A 20,398-nucleotide genomic window follows, 5' to 3' on the forward strand; every position below is an offset into this window, starting at 1 on the left:
GTAGTTAGTTAGTAAAGTAGTTAAGTAGATCAAAGTCTCTATAACTGAAAGCCATCAAACACATTTTACTCTTCTGAATTTTCATATATAATTTTTCCTCAGACATACGCAAGGCGATCGATCATATCAAACACAACAGGCCGAGAATAGAAAAGACCACTACAACTACTACAACCACTACAACCACGACCACCACGACCACAACGCAAAAGCCCGAAACAACGACAGCGGTACCGACCACGACAAGCACGGAGTCAATCACCGAAACTCAAACTGAATCGATTCAATTAACAACACCGAACGGATCCGAAGTAGGTATTACCGAGCAACCGGGAGAACAGCCAAAAACGCTCTCAACGTCAGAACAAGAAGCTACCGAGCAAACAAGAGAATCCGAAACAACTTTGCAACCAGAAAGACAAGAAACAACATTGCAACCAGAACAAGAAACAACCGAGCAACCGCAAGAGTCTAAAATAACGTTGCAATCAGACCAACAAGAAACCACCGAGAAATTAAGAGAAACTCAAACAACGTTGCAACCAGAACAACAGGAAATAACAAAGCAGCCACTAGAATCTGATACAACGTTACAACCAGAACAACAGAAAACAACCGAGCAACCGAGAGAATCTGAAACAACGGTGCAACCAGAACAACAGGGAACAACCGAGCAATCAAGTGAATGCGAAACAACGATGCAACAAGAACAACAAGTAACTACCGAGCGATCACGAGAATCCGAAACAACGTTGCAACCAGAACAACAAGAAACAACACAGCAATCAAGAGATGATGATAAAACGGTGCAACCAGAACAACAGGAAAGAGCCGAGCAACCAAGAGAATCTGTAACAACATTGCAGCCAGAACAACAAGAAACAACGAAGCAGCCAAGAGAAAATGAAACAACGTTGCAACCAGAACAACAAGTAACTACCGAGCGATCTCGAGAATCCGAAACAACGTTGCAACCAGAACAACAGGACAGAACTGACCAACCAAGAGAGTCTGATACAACATTGCAACCAGAACAACAGGACAGAACTGACGAACCAAGAGAGTCTGATACAACGTTGCAACCAGAACCACAAGAAACCACGGAACAACCACGAGAATCTGATACGACGTTACAACCAAAACAACAAGTAACTACCGATCAACCACGAGAATATGAAACAACGTTGCAACCAGAACAACAAGAAACAACAGAGCAATCAAGAGAATATGAAACAACGGTGCAACCAGAACAACAGGAAAGAACCGAGCAACCAAGAGAATCTGTAACAACGTTGCAGCCAGAGCAACAAGAAACAACGAAGCAATCAAGAGAATATGAAACAACGGTGCAACCAGAACAACAGGAAAGAACCGAGCAACCAAGAGAATCTGTAACAACGTTGCAGCCAGAACCACAAGAAACCACGGAACAACCACGAGAATCTGATACGACGTTACAACAAAAACAACAAGAAACTACCGACCAACCACAGGAATATGAAACATCATTGCAACCAAAACAACAAGAAACAACAGAGCAATCAAGAGAACATGAAACAACGGTGCAACCAGAACAACAGGAAAGAACCGAGCAACCAAGAGAATCTGTAACAACGTTGCAGCCAGAGCAACAAGAAACCACGAAGCAGCCAAGAGAAAATGAAACAACGTTGCAACCAGAACAACAAGTAACTACCGATCAACCACGAGAATATGAAACAACGTTGCAACCAGAACAACAAGAAACAACAGAGCAATCAAGAGAATCTGATACAACTTTGCAACCAAAACAACAAGAAACTACCGACCAACCACGAGAATATGAATCAACGTTGCAACCAGAACAACAAGTAACTACCGAGCGATCTCGAGAATCCGAAACAACGTTGCAACCAGAACAACAGGACAGAACTGACCAACCAAGAGAGTCTGATACAACGTTGCAATCAGAACTACAAGAAACCACGGAACAACCACGAGAATCTAATACAACTTTGCAACCAGAACAACAGGAAAGAACCGAGCAACCAAGAGAATCTGTAACAACGTTGCAGCCAGAGCTACAAGAAACCACGAAGCAGCCAAGAGAAAATGAAACAACGTTGCAACCACAACAACAAGTAACTACCGATCAACCACGAGAATATGAAACAACGTTGCAACCAGAACAACAAGAAACAACAGAGCAATCAAGAGAATATGAAACAACTGTGCAACCAGAACAACAGGAAAGAACCGAGCAACCAAGAGAATCTGTAACAACGTTGCAGCCAGAGCAACAAGAAACAACAGAGAAATCAAGAGAAAATGAAACAACGTTGCAACCAGAACAACAAGTAACTACCGAGCGATCAAGAGAATCCGAAACCACGTTGCAACCAGAACAACAGGACAGAACTGACCAACCAAGAGAGTCTGATATAACGTTGCAAGCAGAACCACAAGAAACCACGGAACAACCACGAGAATCTGATACAACGTTGCAACCAAAACAACAAGAAACTACCGACCAACCACGAGAAAATGAAACAACGTTGCAACCAGAACAACAAGTAACAACGAAGCAGCTAAGAGAAAATGAAACAACGTTGCAACCAGAACAACAAGTAACTACCGAGCGATCACGAGAATACGAAACAACGTTGCAACCAGAACAACAGGACAGAACTGACCAACCAAGACAGTTGGATACAACGTTGCAATCAGAACTACAAGAAACCACGGAACAACCACCAGAATCTGAAACAACGTTGCAACCAGAACAACAAGTAACTACCGATCAACCACGAGAATATGAATCAACGTTGCAGCCAGAGCAACAAGAAACAACGACGCAGCTAAGAGAAATGAAACAATGTTGCAACCAGAACAACAAGTAACTACCGAGCGATCACGAGAATTCGAAACAACGTTACAACCAGAACAACAAGAAACCACGGAACAACCACAAGAATCTGATACAACTTTGCAACCAAAACAACAAGAAACTACCGACCAACCACGAGAATATGAAACAACGTTGCAACCAGAACAACAAGTAACTACCAAACGATCACGAGAATCCGAAACAACGTTGCAACCAGAACAACAAGAAACCACGGAACAACCACGAGAATCTGATACAACTTTGCAACCAAAACAACAAGTAACTACCGATCAACCACGAAAATATGAATCAACGTTGCAGCCAGAGCAACAAGAAACAACGACGCAGCTAAGAGAAAATGAAACAACGTTGCAACCAGAACAACAAGTAACTACCGAGCGATCACGAGAATCCGAAACTACGTTGCAACCAGAACAACAAGAAACCACGGAACCACCACAAGCATCTTATACAACTTTGCAACCAAAACAACAAGAAACTACCGACCAACCACGAGAATATGAAACAACGTTGCAGCCAGAGCAACAAGAAACAACGAAGCAGCTAAGAGAAAATGAAACAACGTTGCAACCAGAACAACAAGTAACTACCGAGCGATCTCGAGAATCCGAAACAACGTTGCAACCAGAACAACAGGACAGAACTGACCAACCAAGAAAGTCTGATACAACGTTGCAATCAGAACTACAAGAAACCACGGAACAACCACGAGAATCTGATACAACTTTGCAACCAAAACAACAAGAAACTACCGACCAACCACGAGAATATGAATCAACGTTGCAACCAGAACAACAAGTAACTACCGATCGACCACGACAATATGAAACAACGTTGCAGCCAGAACAACAAGAAACAACAGAGCAATCAAGAGAATATAAAACAACGGTGCAACCAGAACAACAAGAAACAACAGAGCAATCAAGAGAATATGAAACAACGGTGCAACCAGAACAACAGGAAAGAACCGAGCAACCAAGAGAATCTTTAACAACGTTGCAGCCAGAACAACAAGAAACAACGAAGCAACTAAGAGAAAATGAAACAACATTGCAACCAGAACAACAAGTAACTACCGATCAACCACGAGAATATGAAACAACGTTGCAATCAGAACAACCAGAAACAACAGAGAAATCAAGAGAATATGAAACAACGTTGCAACCAGAACAACAGGAAAGAACCGAGCAACCAAGTGAATCTTTAACAACGTTGCAGCCAGAACAACAAGAAACAACGAAACAGCTAAGAGAAAATGAAACAACGTTACAACCAGAACAACAAGTAACTACCGATCAACCACGAGAATATGAAACAACGTTGCTATCAGAACAACAAGAAACAACAGAGAAATCAAGCGAATATGAAACAACGGTGCAACCAGAACAGCAGGATAGAACCGAGCAACCAAGAGAATCTTTAACAACGTTGCAGCCAGAACAACAAGAAACAACGAAGCAGCTAAGAGAAAATGAAACAACGTTGCAACCAGAACAACAAGTAACTACCGATCAACCACGAGAATATGAAACAACGTTGCAACCAGAACAACAAGTAACTACCGATCTACCACGAGAATATGAAACAACGTTGCAATCAGAACAACAAGAAACAACAGAGAAATCAAGAGAAAATGAAACAACGTTGCAACCAGAACAGCAAGTAACTACCGAGCGAACACGAGAATCCGAAACAACGTTGCAACCAGAACAACAGGACAGAACTGACCAACCAAAAGAGTCTCATACAACGTTGCAACCAGAACCACAAGAAACCACGCAACAATCACGAGAATCTGATACAACTTTGCAACCAAAACAACAAGAAACTACCGACCAACCACGAGAATATGAAAAAACGTTGCAACCAGAACAACAGGTAACTACCGAGCGAACACGAGAATCCGAAACAACGTTGCAACCAGAACAACAGGACAGAACTGACCAACCAAAAGAGTCTCATACAACGTTGCAACCAGAACCACAAGAAACCACGGAACAACCACGAGAATCTGATACGACGTTACAACCAGAACAACAAGTAACTACCGATCAACCACGAGAATATGAAACAACGGTGCAATCAGAACAACAAGAAACAACAGAGAAATCAAGAGAATATGAAACAACGGTGCAACCAGAACAACAAGAACAACAGAGCAATCAAGAGAATATGAAACAACGGTGCAACCAGAACAACAGGAAAGAACGGAGCAACCAAGAGAATCTTTAACAACGTTGCAGCCAGAACAACAAGAAACAACGAAGCAGCCACGAGAATCTGATACAACTTTGCAACCAAAACAACAAGAAACTACCGACCAACCACGAGAATATGAAACAACGTTGCAACCAGAACAACAAGAAACTACCGACCAACCACGAGAATATGAAACAACGTTGCAACCAGAACAACAAGTAACTACCGATCAACCACGAGAATATGAAACAACGGTGCAATCAGAACAACAAGAAACAACAGAGAAATCAAGAGAATATGAAACAACGGTGCAACCAGAACAACAGGAAAGAACCGAGCAACCAAGAGAATCTTTAACAACGTTGCAGCCAGAACAACAAGAAACAACGAAGCAGCTAAGAGAAAATGAAACAACGTTGCAACCAGAACAACAAGTAACTACCGATCAACCACGAGAATATGAAACAACGTTGCAACCAGAACAACAAGAAACAACAGAGCAATCAAGAGAATATGAAACAACGGTGCAACCAGAACAACAAGAAACAACAGAGCAATCAAGAGAATATGAAACAACGGTGCAACCAGAACAACAGGAAAGAACCGAGCAACCAAGACAATCTGTAACAACGTTGCAGCCAGAACAACAAGAAGCAACGAAGCAACCAAGAGAAAATGATACAACGTCGCAACCAGAACAACAAGTAACTACCGATCAACCACGAGAATCCGAAACAACGTTGAAATCAGAACAACAAGAAAGAACAGAGCAACCAAGAGAAGATGAAAAAACGGTGCAACCAGAACAACAAGAAACTACCGAGCAACCGAGAGAGTCTGGTACGACATTACAACCTGAACAACAGGAATTAACAAAGCAACCAACAGAATATAAGACATCAGTGGCAGAAAATGAATTAGAAGCGACGTCGCAAACATTAGAACCAGAAATAACGCAGAAACCGCTAAAACCGGGGTCAAAACTTGAATCCGATTCACAAATCAAGACGACAGAAAAAGGACCGATTAATATCGCAACATCCGTAACGAATGTAATGGAACAAAATACAGAAACAACACCTTCTGAATACATTATAACAACAGAAACGACAACACCGAAGTCTACATCCGGATTTACAACAGAATTTACACAATCACGAGAACCAGAAGAAGTCGTTCCACCAAAAGAATCGGAGGTAGTTCATTTACCAGAGAAACCGGTGAAACCGATTGGGCCCGAGACTGGCGAAGAACCTCAAACACCACATGAAATAACGCAAACCCCTAAACCTTCGCAAGCGAGAAGAACAGAACAAGAACCGGTCGTTCCTATAGTAAAAGTAACGACAGAAAACACTCCTAAAAATCCAAAATCTAACCTGGAATTGACAACGACAAAACAAGAGGCATCTACAACTAAGCCACTTGAAGCAACGAATGTATATCAGACTACCCGATCTGTTCCAGAGTCATCTACAGCACCAACTAAAACAAACCCTGTAGAAACCGCAACTTCCAAATCGAACATAAAAACAGTACCGACTACACCAGAAATAAACAAAGATAAATGTACTCCGCAAACCGAGAAAAATGAACATGCAGATGGATCTAGCACTGAACCTAATAGGACGGTGCCTTGCAATAAGCCGCCTGCAGGACCTGGGCAGAAGGAGCCGGCGACTGACTTGCAGCCTACCCCGCCTGGTACTGGAGGCAAATTGGCCTTGAATCAAGGCAAGAAAGGTTAGTAGTTTTCAATCGTAGCGAACTTTAGTTTGATGATCATCTGATCGTCTGATGATGATTGGTCAGTGTCTTTCAAGACAGCTGGAAGTCACAGTTAAGACGTTATCTACTGTACCGAAAGAGATGCCATAGCACTCGGGAAACACATACGGTGATGACAATAATTTCATACTATTCATTACTGCTTTTTACTACTTTATATGAATTTTGATGTCTAGATCAATTCCAATTGCCGAGTGTTGTGGCATCGATGCTCGGCGACGACGAGTCGTGGAAGGCGATGCTCGACTTCTGCGAGTGCACCATCTCGCAGAAGGAGGCGGCGGGGCGCGTGAGAGACGCGCAAGCCCGCCGCCGTCGGGCGGGGGCCAGGGAGGCGGATCTCGCCCAAGCCCTGGCCCTCTAAGGGTTTCGGGTCCCCTTTACATGTTGGTCTGGGGACCGGCGAAGGGGGCCTAAGAAGACGACGTGCAAGCTGCTCTGCACGCGTTTCACGCAAGAGCATCCGGGTGATGGAAGGCCGGCTATCCTCGACCCACGCTGGTTCTGACCCAGCGGGGTATTCCGTAGGATAACCCATTCTAACCGGCGCCATCTAGGCGGGCTCCGGATAGCCTGCCGACCGAGAGGGCTGGTGGTCGTGGCGCCGACGACCGCCAGTCCGGCGTCCCGAGGGGGAGGGTGATGAGAGAGATGTGCTCCGCACTAAACGCTTCACTTTCCCCCCTTTGCCTTTTCATGGGTTCTGTCTCATGCGAGGTTCGGACGCGGGTTGTTGAGCGACAGGAGGTTTTAGTCAGTTCGACTCCGACATGCCCCGCCCTTCATCCCCAGGGGAGGGCGGAAGTCCGGCGATTTCCTCGTGACCAAAAAATCAATTCCAAGAGAAAATATTGTTGTAATTGATATCTCATAGTAATATTTATGCAAAAAAACGTAACATACAAATCGATTATGGAAGAATAACATCGACTTTTTATTAAGACTATAAATTTATTTTGTATGATATTTCGTGAAACACGACAATTTTTATTATCCGCATATTTATGTAGACAATTTACAATCAGCAAACTCAAATAAACACACACACACACACACACACAAAGTGATTATTTAACCATGTTATAATATGGGTAATGTTTGGTTTACGAATAAACAATTATTAATATAATACATAGAACAAAGAAGAACAAACGTACCTATAATCATCACTCGGATTTTTTTGCAACTCACATGTAAAATAAACATCACCAATAAATCACACATCATTAAAATTCATTAAACAAATAAACAGTAAGAAAGTTAATTATCAATTATAATACACTTTAACACTTCTAACCCAACACAAGTTAAAAAAAACAGTTATGTTTATGTAGCAAACTACATTATTTTATCATTTGTTTCATTTAAAATAATAAATAGTTTATCACTGAAATTCACAAAAAACAGTAATTTATATTATTAAGATTCCCGCCAAAACGAATCTTTTTTGTCATGTTTGGTAAGGAGAAAGGGATACATTTGATACAGGCTTGTTGTACAGGTATTGTTATTATTTTTTGCAGAAATAATGCAAGCTTTGGAAACCAGCATGAATCTGAAGGTTTTAATTCTGCCAAATGGTCCTCAAGGGCAGAACTGTTTCTGTACTTGTGACAACACGAGCGCACCTAAACTTATTCCTTTAAAAGATTTGCCGGCTGGTATCACTGGCACTTGAGTTATTTAAATCAAAATGTTTAATTTGTCTTAAATTTAAAGCTACCTGTCATTATGATTTGGTAATTGAATACTAATAAATTGTAATAAAACACGTTTTGAATTTAATTAAATACCTGCAGATATTAAAAAGTTTTTTTTTTTTGAGTTAAACCCAAATTAATTATAAATATGTAAATAGTGCAATAACTTACTATAGGTACATACCTGTTTTCAATTTTCTTCGTAATATTTATGTATCAGTGTCATAATCATAACTTAGATAAATCAACCCTTTTTCTTTCCTACCTAAGCTGCTAACCTAGTGGGCTATGCCTGCATAACTGAGCGAGTAGGTGAGCTCACGGGGCTCTAACCTGAAGACATTGCCAACACTAGCCCTAGCAAGAGCAGTGCTTCGCAGAATCTACCAACGAATCGAAATCGCGACCCACCGAGAAGATCCGGCAAGAAACTCAGTGGGCTGTGTCCGTGGCTGAATTTGTTCGCCGAACCCTTCGTCGTAAATGAGACAGGGGACTGGATAGGCCCTAATAATAAAGCTTTTTGGAGTTTACTCCTTTAGAATCGATTTACATATATAGGCCCGGGGTATGAAATTATGGGGACCAAAATCGTACTAGCATGTCACACGAAATGCGTTATGCGCATTTCGTGTGACATGCTAGTACATGCGCCGGCAGTCCGCCACAAAGCCTCGTACTGATCGCGCGTTTCTCTCATTATTGTATTTTCATATATTTGTTAGTCGTTTGTTTTGTGTCTCGTTAATTTGTTAATAATCTGTAGTGTATCGTGTTGTCGTAATATAGAACTATTTCTCGTATTGTTTCGTTTAATTTTTATATCCAGTAAACTCCAGTCGTGCGTCGGAGCGGACACACACACTTTTTATTAGCGATATTCTTCTTATGTATCACTTTTTTTTCGATCACAGTAAGTTTCTTCCAATATCAAGTGCCACAAAGACCTATAAGGCTTCTATGGGTTTGAAAGTAGTTAGGAACTATAACTTTGGTATGTATGTATTAGTACAAATCAACTCCTATCCGCAGCTTCAGCAGATGGACATGTTTTAGAGTGATAGTATTAGGTATGTAGTATGACATAGGCCACGTTTTTATCCCAAAAATCATTCTTCACGGAAAACAGTAATGCGTTTCGGTTTGAAGGGTGGGGCAGCCGTTATAACTATACCTACTGAGGCCTTAGAACTCATATATTAGCGTGTGGCGGCGTATACGTCATAGATGTCTATGGCCTCCGGTAACCACTTAACACCAGGTGGGCTGTGAGCTCTTTCACTCATCTATGGAATAAAATAACCAGTACTATTTCAGTAAATACAACCTGTAGCTACCTATAGTGGACAATTATTCGTACATGGCTCTTTGAGGCTCGGAACATCAGCCCGTGATTTGTTCAGCCACTCTCTATTTGTAAAGTTAATTAGCTATAGACAACATTAATTGTAAAATGAATGAAAAGTCTCGACTGAAAATTAGCTTAATTCCCACCCTAAAAAAAAAAAAATACGCATAAATATTGAAAACGGAACCAATAATTAATTTCATATTTTTTTGTCATCCTGTCAATTACCGGTCAGGATATTAGAGCGAAGTTATAAAATGACTAGCGACCCGCCCTCGCTTCGCTTCGGAAACATTAAAACACACATGAAATCAAAAAATAAAATATTTTTTTTTTTAAAAAGTAGCCTATGTCATCAGGGACAATGTCGGCTTCTAATGGAAAAAGAATTTTTCAAATCGGTCCAGTAGTTTCGGAGCCTATTCGAAACAAACAAACAAACAAATCTTTCCTCTTTATAATATTAGTATAGATTGTAGCGTCATTGGTTCTTAAGGCGTGTACAAATTTTCAAATTAATCGGATGTTTTTAAGTCTGTGTAAAAGGTTCCGTTACGAACAAACACATGTATACTATACCTAAGCCGAACTAATAAAAGCGTGTTATTAACATGTCTATTCAAAAAGAACGGACCTTTGAGGTACAGCGGGTGTTAGCAGCGAATACAGCTTATGGTCAAATAAAACAACCGCAGAAACCATTTCATTTATTTATTTAAAACATGTAAAACGTCTATGATTTCTCCTTTACATATTGTATATAATAAAGAGGAAAAAAAAAACTTAATCTTTTATTTATGACCTCCACAGCATTTGCTTAGCATCTGAAAAAAAAAAACAAAAGGTTTTTTTAATCTAACATTGGCATAACTTTTACGCGGGGAATCTTGGCTGTATAGTCATGTCAATTACTTTGTTCTTTCTTCAAGTTATGGAGGGTAGAAAGAAGTAAGGAGCACAATCGTGTTTAAGGGACAAGAAAGAGAGAAAGAGAGAGTATTCTTTATTGTACACCAACAAAAGAAACAATCCGAAACAATAAATGCAAAAAAAAGTTGAAAATGTGTCCATCTGTAAACAGCAAGCTATTGTTGGAAAACTCACAAAAATAGCGCTAGTGTAGGAAGTGGAAATGATATTATGAATATAGCAATGTTACTGCTCAATATAGCAGAGCGAAGTGTGCTGGGTCGAAAAATTTAATATTTTTCTTGACTTGTTTAGTTAAAAAATATGCAGTATTTTAAATCCCAAGTATTCATTTTTATTTCTACATATTTACGTAGGAAGTGTTCATTTCCTTCGTAATTTCGTGTCCTACTCTTATAGTTTATGGCGCTGTTTTTTAAATCTTTCCACTTGCTACGGTGGCGCCACCTTAATTAGCTTTCTTTCTGCGGACACTTTTTAATACACTGAGATGATGCTTTATCCTCCACACTTTAGGTTTAAACGTGTAAATTGTGGTTTATTAACCACTAGTTGTTACCCGCGGCTTCGCCTGCGTCATTAAGGAAAAGGGTCAGTGCAGTTTCCCGCGGGAATAGATGTCTCGGGATAAAAGTAGCCTATGTCAGTCTCCTGACCTACTACTACCATTTAAAAAAAAAACATGTCAATCCGTTGCTTAATTACGACGTGAAAGAAGGACAAACAAACACATTTTTCAACTTATTACACAACAATATAATACATATATCGATTTACAACTAAGATAATTAATCAAAATGACGGACTTTGCTTCTTGCTGTAGGCATCGGTTTAGCTATGCCCCTGGCATTGCTGATGTACATGAACGACGGTGACTACTTACCATCAGATGGGTAATTTCCTCGTCAGCATACAAAGACACATACAAAACAAATAGATTTGGATCACCAAGAAGGATCTGTAAAAGATACGTTGGATCCGTTTTCAGATGAGAAATTAAAAAGAAAATGGTTCACATCAACACTGACCTTACTCGACGGCGGACGCGTCCTCATTGATGTATGTGGCACCCATATTCTCTCTATGCTTCGGCGATAGGACATGTCGTTTGGCGTTCTCACCCTCCTCGATGTCCGCGTCGCAAACGCCACATTTGAACCTCCCGAACGAGTAATAAACGTATTTGTTTTTCGCCAGCATGTTAATGTTGTGTTTTAATTCGAGATAATAACGGAAGGTGCACTCCGCCGGCGGTCTGTAAGCAAAGTGCTCGGCGTGCACTAAATGCATCAAAAGCGACCGAATCGAATTGAATACGCCATTGCAATTGACGCACGTAAAGGAAGCGCCTTCGCTGTGCAAGATGTAATTTCCCTTCATGTAAACGCTTATGATATCCGCTCTGTTCGCGTTCAGCTTCGTCTCCGCGACGGCGCTCTGGTGGTACACATTAGAAAGCGCATGTTTGACGGCCTCACGGTTATCCCGAAAATCGAAGTTGCAATAAACGCATTTCAGATCTTCGATTTTATTCAGTGCTGCAAATTGTTTGTCGACTTCGTTGTTCACGGCCAGACGGAGAAGTTTGGCTACGGTCTCCATGTGTTCGTTGCTTTCGAAATGTTCGACGATGTTCGCGAACGAAGGCACCGCCACGTATTCGGGGCAAATCGAACAAATGTAAAAGTTACCGAACGACGCGTAGTACTCGGAGGGGCGGCAGTAGTTTTTGTAGAGGAGGGCGAGCTTCTTTGGTGCCGCGTTACGAAGGTGCTTCTTCTGACGGATATGGTTGAACAGGACCTGTCGGGGCCCTTTCAGCGTCATATCGCAGCAGGTGCAGAAATTGCCTATTTTCCCGGAAGGTTTAATAAAGTTCTCTATGATAACGTGGTCGCGGTTGTTAACCGGTTTGCCCACGCTGGCCAAATACTTGGACCAGCTCAAGTCCTTTGGTCCCCATTCTTCAGGAATTTGCCCGTTCGGGCTCGTCGCTTTCATTTTTAAGTACAAATCGTCTGAGAGCATGGCTAAGTGTTTCTCGTCTAATAAGTGGAGTATGGTCGCTTCGGCGGTCTCTATGTTTTGTTTGCAGAGCCGGCAGTTAAGTCCGGATGCGGTGGCTGTGATGTTATGACCAGAAAGAAATTTCGCGTTCATTTCTTTGATGCTCTCAATTGTGGTTTCGCTCATTAAAAACGGGATGTGCTTGTCGGATTGCATAATACAGGACAGGTTGTGGACGTGAGTTTCGCTGAACACGTGACTGAGAACGCTATCGTAGTGGAATCTGAGCGTGTAGTACTCGCAGGCGATGCAGAAGAATGCTAGCTTCCCGGTGCGGTCATCAACCAACGACACTAATTTGTGATTCAACAGTAATTTCACAATAGAAGCTTCGATCGGTCCGTAATACCTGTATTTCTTTGTCTGAGCTTTAGGTTTCTCTGGCGATTGCTCATTTTCATCGTTGTCTGTGTTTTTGTTTGCATCGGCCGAAAAATTCTGGTAAACGTTGTCACGAATACTCATTATGATGGGAGCTACGGAGCTGGTTTGATTTGTAAAATCTATATTCGAGACGTCCTGGCATAGCTTGTCGTATGTTTCCTGGTAAATCTTCAGTGCTTCGGCGATGCTTGCTTCCGAGGTATCCGGCAGCACTTTTAGCAGCACGTTAGTTAATTTGCTGCAGAGATTACGATCCAACTTTTCCACGGGATTCCGGAGTCTTAGTTGTTCTAGACTTAATACTGGCATTTCTCCACATTCCAGCGCCGACAGTCTTCTCGACATATTTGGCAGTATTACAGGTTCAGCGACATCGATGCTTTCCCGTTTCAACTTCGGAAGATGCACTTCAAGATTGAAGTGCTTCTGCAAAGATTCCATGAGTGGCTCTTCATCGTTTAACTCTATCTCGACGTCACAGTCTGTGCATATGTGAACTTGTCTCGCGTTTTCGACAACTATGAATTCGTTTTTCAGCAATTCGGGAACTTCGCTCACCGGTAGACTGTTAAACCTCTGCCGTTGCAGGCTACTTTTCTTCTCAGTCGTAAAATGTATTCAACTTCGACGCTGTCGCGTTTTTGAAAAATTATCCTCTTGTGCGTTTCCTGTAAGTTCTTTAGGTAACGTTGAATGCTTGGACTTTGTTCTGTTATAGGATGATTGATGATCTTAGTAAAGTGTTTTGCCAGCTTTTTGACGTCATCAAGCTTCCGAAATGATAGCACGGTTAGCTCAGATATGTTCTTTGTGATGTCCTCAACGTTCTCGGCCATTTCAACGCGAAATTAATAGTTGCAGTCAAAATAAAACTAATCTGCTGTGAATTCTGCGACTTTCTTGGTAGTGCCAAGATTCAGTCTGCCCCTCCGCTTGTGTTGTGTTTGAGGGTGGAACTGTCTGATGTTGAGTGCCCGTACAAACTCCAAAATGTCCAAAATAATTTTGAAATAATTAAGTAAACTCCCAAAATGAGATTTGTCAATGATTCCGTGAATAAAAAGAAACAATAAGGTTTTTAAGAAAGAAAAAAATAAAAATATAATTGCATCTCAAGATCTGTAACAAAATAATATTTTATATTAGTTGATTTATTTTATGTATCACTATTTGCGTATTCTACAATTTGGGTAATGAAATGCGAAACTAGATGCGTTTTCCTGTAGTTGAAGATTCCTTTTGAGCATGTGTTGCATTCAATTGCATTGTAAACACTATTATCCTACTCTTTTAAGACGGAATGTCTTTAGGTCTTCCCGTAATGCGGTGGATATTTTCCACCATTACTGAATAAATAGGGATCCGATGGAACGAACGGTTCATCTGTCGTTAAGTAATTAACAGAGCCCATAGACATCAACAACGCAAATGCCGTCACCCAACTTGAGACTTGACTTTGAAATCACAGTAATATAGTACAGTGGTTACCTATCCGGGGAGCTCACGCGACGCCCTACCTTCAGTATAAGCACGGCCTGGTTCAAGGTATAAGCCAATTGGCTTCTTCGGTACTGTTTAAAGGCATGCTTATAATTTATTTTCAAAACAAATCAACTTGAGTTTTACTAATTGATCCCCTACAGGTGACCCTTTGAAAACAAATAAATTGATAAACAGCCATAAATATATTTCCTTGTAATGTACTATATTAGTCATTATTTAAACGCTGCGTCCTATAGAATTGACCAAATATATAGTTTTTAAAACAACACAAAAAAATGCTTAAATAGCAAAACCGATCCATTAACGGTGCATTTAGGTACCTCAAGCACCCGTCACCATTCTTGCCGAACCCGTCGCTTGCGACGAAGGGCTCGACGAGTAATTAACCCACAGACACAGCCCACTGAGTTTCTTGCCGGATCTTCTCAGTGGGTCGCGTTTCCGATCCGGTGGTAGATTCTGCGAAGCACTACTCTTGCTAAGGCCAGTGTTAGCGTCACTGCCGGTTTGAGCCCCGTGAACTCACCTACACACGTCAAGGAGAAGCTGAAATAGCCTCTCGTACTGGGCGGTCGTTGGAGCTTCCGTGCTCACTTCGAAAGATTGGGTCCCCGACTGATGGCAGCCGCCGGCTCGCTGAGTCGGCTGTTGCCGAACGTCGGGGGTCCCGACATGGTGGTGCGCCGCCTCTACACGGGGGTGGTGCGGTCAATGGCACTGTACGGGGCTCCCGTATGGTGCCACGCCCTGACCCGTGACAACGTCGCAGCGTTGCGACGTCCGCAGCGCGCGATTGCGGTCAGGGCGGTTCGTGGGTACCGCACCGTCTCGTTCGAGGCGGCGTGCGTGCTCGCCGGGACGCCTCCCTGGGACCTGGGACGCGTGGCGATGTGAGCTCCGCTCCAGGGGGGAGCCGCGTCCCGGCGCGGCGGAAGTTCGAGCGCGGAAGCTTCAATCTCGGCGTGCCGTGCTCGAGGCGTGGTCTCGCCGCCTGGCGGATCCCGCCTACGGGCGACGGACTGTCGAGGCGATCCGCCCGGTCCTCTCGGACTGGGTGAATCGCGACCGAGGACGTCTCACCTTCCGAGCGACGCAGGTGCTCACGGGACACGGCTGTTTCGGTCGCTACCTGCACCTCGTCGCCCGGAGGGAGCCGACGCCGAAGTGCCACCATTGCAGTGGCTGCAACGAGAACACGGCGGAGCACACGCTCGCGTGCTGCCCCGCTTTCGCGGAGCAGCGCCGCGTCCTCGTTGCAAAAATAGGACCGGACTTGTCGCTTCCGACCGTCGTGGCTGCGATGCTCGGCAGCGATGAGTCCTGGCAGGCGATGCTCGACTTCTGCGAGTCCACCATCTCGCAGAAGGAGGCGGCGGAACGGGAGAGGGAGAACTCTTCCTCCCTCTCGGCGCCGTGCCGCCGCCGTCGAGCCGGGGGTCGGAGGAGGGCGTTTGTCCAGCTCCGGCCCCTATGAGGAGGCAGTCTCCTCCCGGTTATGGTCACGGGGCGATCTAAGGGGGGTTGAGACTGCGCCGCACGCTACCGTCACTCTAGCGCGCTGGCACCAGGAGGACGGGACGACGCGTCGGCGGCTGCGGACTGCGATGCGGTCCGCATTTTCGTCATCGCTGTCGTCGCCGAACATACTGTGGAAGAGCAACCCGGTCGGCGGTGTATCGCGTTCCGACCCGGCAGGCTGGTTCTGGCCCAGCGGAGTATCCCGGAACACCAGCGGCATCGCCCGGGCGGCCTGAAGGGCCGCCGTACCGCGGAGACTGATGTCGTTGGTCGTCGACTATCGCCTCGACGACCCGTCGGTCGGGCGTCCTCGGGGTGGCGCCGCGTGTCTGGTTGTAGTGTTGACCGCGGGAACCCCCCTACTCTGACCGGGTTTTGACCCCGGACGGAGATCGGACGCCGGGTGTAAGAGTGCAGGGGAGTCGTAAACGACTAGAGGGCCCACCCACTAACCTAAATTCATTGGGCCCGCGGTCTGCTCTCAACACCTGCAGATCGTTGAGTCTCACATACCCCGCGCGCCCCCTAGGCGCGGGGACCTCGTAGGAGGTTCGGCCCTCGGCCGAAAAAAAAAAAAAAAAAAAGCCTCTCAAGGTAACCAGCATAGGTAGAAAAAAAAGAGCTAATCTGATGTTTTCAATTCGTTGAAAATTACTTTTAAGGATTCAGTTACAAACAAACATATGATAAGTGAACTAATAAAAGCCTGTTAGAAAAGCATTTTTATTTTCAGCAGTAAGGAGCATCAATGAACCTCAACAATGAACATTTGATCAATGTATTCACTGGCTTTACCCTAAACACTGCACTGCATCTAGTTAGTTTCTATATAACATCATTGGGTGTGGCTCACATACGGTAATGTTAAATTAAGTTAATTTGTAACTTGTAAATTCATTAAGAAACAACCATCAAGAACCAATTACAATATAATTATTTTATAGCCTAACTCTAATATGCTGACCAGTAACATAAAAAAAGATTAAATTAATTATTAGTTTGGTTTGCTATTGAAGTGTGTGTCTTTTAGAGTTTAAACTACACATATTATTTAACTAGGCGTACCAATTTATGCTATAGCAGCATTATCAATTACCTTCATGGATTATTTTGAAATATATGTATAATACATAAAATTGGCACAAATACTATAACAAAAACCCTTTACGAAACAACACTTTTTCTTCATTCAACGGGAAAATTACCTATTGAATAAGTCATTATTCTATCCTTCAGTCTGTCCGGATAATTTATTGAAAATGTTTATTTCATGTTAGTTTGTATCTTATTTGTAAATTTATATGTGAGCAAGGCCACATCTGTAATTCATGTGGCAGGCTCAAATGATAAGAACAAAATTCTGAATGAATTAATGACTAAATACAAAGAACAATTTACTGGTGGTAGGACGTTTTGTGAGTCCGCATGGTAGTTACCACCACCCTGCCTATTTCACCTGTGAAGCAGCAATGCGTTTTTGTTTGAAGGATGGGGCAGCCATTGTACTGTAAAAACGGAGACCTTAGAACTCAAATCTCGAGGTAGGTTTACGTTGTACTGTAAGAGCTCCGGTAAACACTTAACACCAGCTAGGCCATGAGTTAATCGATCAATCTAAGCAATACAAAAAGATTGGCAACTACATATACTGAAATAGCTCCGGTTTGAGAAGGAACATTTACTTCACTTTGGGATGTTTTATTTGCTTAAAATCTTACAATTCAATTTTCAATTTTAGTCCATGTTTAATTACGATTCATTACATAAGCTCCTAGTATTGTACCATATATTTTGGAAAAAAAAAATTCAGATTATGCTGGATGAGATGATTGTATGCATAGAAATTATAGTGCAAAAACTTATTTGCCCACACTGGGCGCATATGAGTCAAGATATTAGATAAGATTGTGCACAATATACATTCTCACATATAGCTAAAGAAAACTTGACTGTTGCAGCAAAATAATGTGGCGACCACATATGAATGGAGCCTTATAATAGTGTTCTAGAAATTTAATGAAAATCAATTGTGCTTGCATCTTTGGTGGACATGACATCTACAAGATATCAATGACTTATGAATAAATGTTGTAAATGTTTTCATATCCTAAATGGACATCAATGCTTACTTATTAAGTAGATTAGTTATAAGTTCAATTATCATGAACATGGGAAAACACACTGAACATGATATATTATGACGAACAAAATACAACCTCTCTTGTCAACCGGAGTTATAGATTAAAACAAACGAAACAGTAATGATCTATACTGATACTTCATGTCATAGTCTGTAAATACAATAACAGTAAAGATATCCATTATCCATTGAAAGATAAGCGGCTGTTGACTTTTAACTTTTTTTTACTAAACAGAGCTGTTGGCAAACGCAAATATCAGACCATGAAGGACAAGAAATTTCCCACACAGATATTGGCAACTTCAAAAAAGTTTTTTATTCCATTAACATAACAAATGTACCTTGTGGCTATAGTAATTATAATAAAATTAATTTTAAAGAATGGCCAGTATCTTAAACAATTATATTATTCAATTAATGAGTTTGTTCAATACTTATTTAAGTTCTTTAAACCTAATTAATTATTTTAATTCTATCAAATTAGATTAAAGGACCTAAGTTCCTAGCATTGTATTCGTTAACGCGTATAGAAACTGTTAATACGTAATTTATACTTTAATATCCTTTGTACATCATAAAATATCAACAAAAAAACAAATATTAATATAGATCACAATACGCATTAGGAAAGAGGTTATAATGATCAAGCAAATATATCAAATATATTATTTTACACCAAAATGAACACGAAATGAATTTTTTTTATAGATTTACCTGTTTGTCTTGATTTTGTGCATTTTAATGTTGATTGCTGGTGTAATTTTAATGTACGGGCATGGTATGACAGGATGTTAGTTTCACGACATGACAGGCGCAGTTTGACAGACATGGTAAACGTATTGTTCCGCAGTGCTCAGTGTGGTCCGACGAACTATTTTCCTTAAAAACTAGGGTACTTTTCAAGTTTTTAATATAGGGTTTTCCAAATGTTTTTGCTTATAAATTTTACCTTGAAAATTGATGTTATGAAAAACCTTAACGCCTCAAAGTTTTGGTTAGTTTCATTCATTGAATTTGATCATTAAATTGATGTTAGAGAATTAATAAAAGATTTTCAGTTTTCAAAATTTGCTGCTAAGCCTAATTGTCATAGCCGTCTTATGCATCAGTGATGGGTGGAAACTGATGTTGTGAAATAAAACTATAAGTTAAAGTGGCTGAACCGAGAACTCAAAGTTTTCGTCATACTACTATTCCACCGAAAAAAAATAACTAGTATTTTATTATTATTAATGCATTTATAGAGAACGAGCTCGCGGTCCATCTGGTATTTAGTGGACACCTGCCAACATGGACATCACAATGTGAATGCCGCCCCCACCTTGAGATTTATGATTTAAAATTATAATAACGTTATATTTTTTTACAGATTTAAATATTATTACCGGCTGTTATTAATTCACCTTGGAAGTCAAGCATGATTAAAATATAATTACGTTACATAAATTAGTATTCGACGGAGGGATTTGCGGTCACATCGCTTAAGATCTGAGTTACCCTACTATCTTTTCTTTAGGTCACGAGTACTTCTACAGTGTCTGTTAAATTTAAAAAAGGTACAAAAACCATCGTTTGTCTTTATTTCTCTGTATCGTTCCAATTTTAGTATATGTACTGCCGAAGCAAGTACTTTGTTTTTATTTGCTACTCAAAGGATGCCATTAAAAAATAATGAATTTCCCTATGACAAAAACATTCTCCACAAAATATAAGACCATAGATTATTCAATGCTGACGTAGTACAATACGTGTAACGTTTTTTTTGTTTACAATTATTCTAAAATAATTCGACAAGCGCCATTATGTACCGTAAATAATTATTAAAATTTTCAATGGATGACCTTGCACTGCAGTAACAGCTGTGGAATGTCACAACACAACAGTCTATTTACTTTAGCATAATGATTTTGTTATAGTTGCCGTAAACCCGCACG

General features: G+C 41.5%; 3 protein-coding genes across 4 annotated transcripts in view; 2 read left to right on the forward strand and 1 right to left on the reverse strand.

The window, feature by feature from the left end:
* Positions 1-4,499, forward strand: part of LOC114250484 (uncharacterized) — a 31,332-nt gene extending 26,833 nt beyond the window's left edge. Inside the window, exons 25-26 of one of the 2 annotated variants that reach the window (XM_089731195.1) lie at positions 103-1,019; positions 1,128-4,499. In XM_089731195.1, the coding sequence (XP_089587321.1) occupies positions 103-1,019; positions 1,128-2,879 (2,669 nt within the window). In that variant the 3' untranslated portion in view covers positions 2,880-4,499. Of the gene's footprint in view, positions 1-102 lie in introns of both variants that reach the window. The other variant, XM_089731194.1, reaches the window with a different exon arrangement.
* Positions 2,855-8,683, forward strand: LOC149501873 (uncharacterized). Its single transcript, XM_089731196.1, has 2 exons — positions 2,855-6,829; positions 8,398-8,683. Exon 1 carries the CDS (start codon positions 2,855-2,857, stop codon positions 5,117-5,119), a length of 2,265 nt encoding a protein of 754 aa, XP_089587322.1. The 3' UTR covers positions 5,120-6,829; positions 8,398-8,683.
* Positions 8,684-10,618: 1,935 nt separating this feature from the next.
* Positions 10,619-19,329, reverse strand: LOC114250463 (uncharacterized). The gene is given in 4 exon segments (XM_028184342.2): positions 10,619-10,746; positions 11,881-13,917; positions 13,920-14,422; positions 19,179-19,329. Coding segments are annotated over 2 exon segments (2,256 nt in total). The 5' UTR covers positions 14,140-14,422; positions 19,179-19,329; the 3' UTR covers positions 10,619-10,746; position 11,881.
* Between the last annotated feature and the right edge of the window lie 1,069 nt (positions 19,330-20,398).

The sequence above is a fragment of the Bombyx mandarina genome, chromosome 11 (assembly GCF_030267445.1).
Source record: "Bombyx mandarina strain Sakado chromosome 11, ASM3026744v2".
Classification (NCBI taxonomy): Eukaryota; Metazoa; Arthropoda; class Insecta; order Lepidoptera; family Bombycidae; genus Bombyx; species Bombyx mandarina.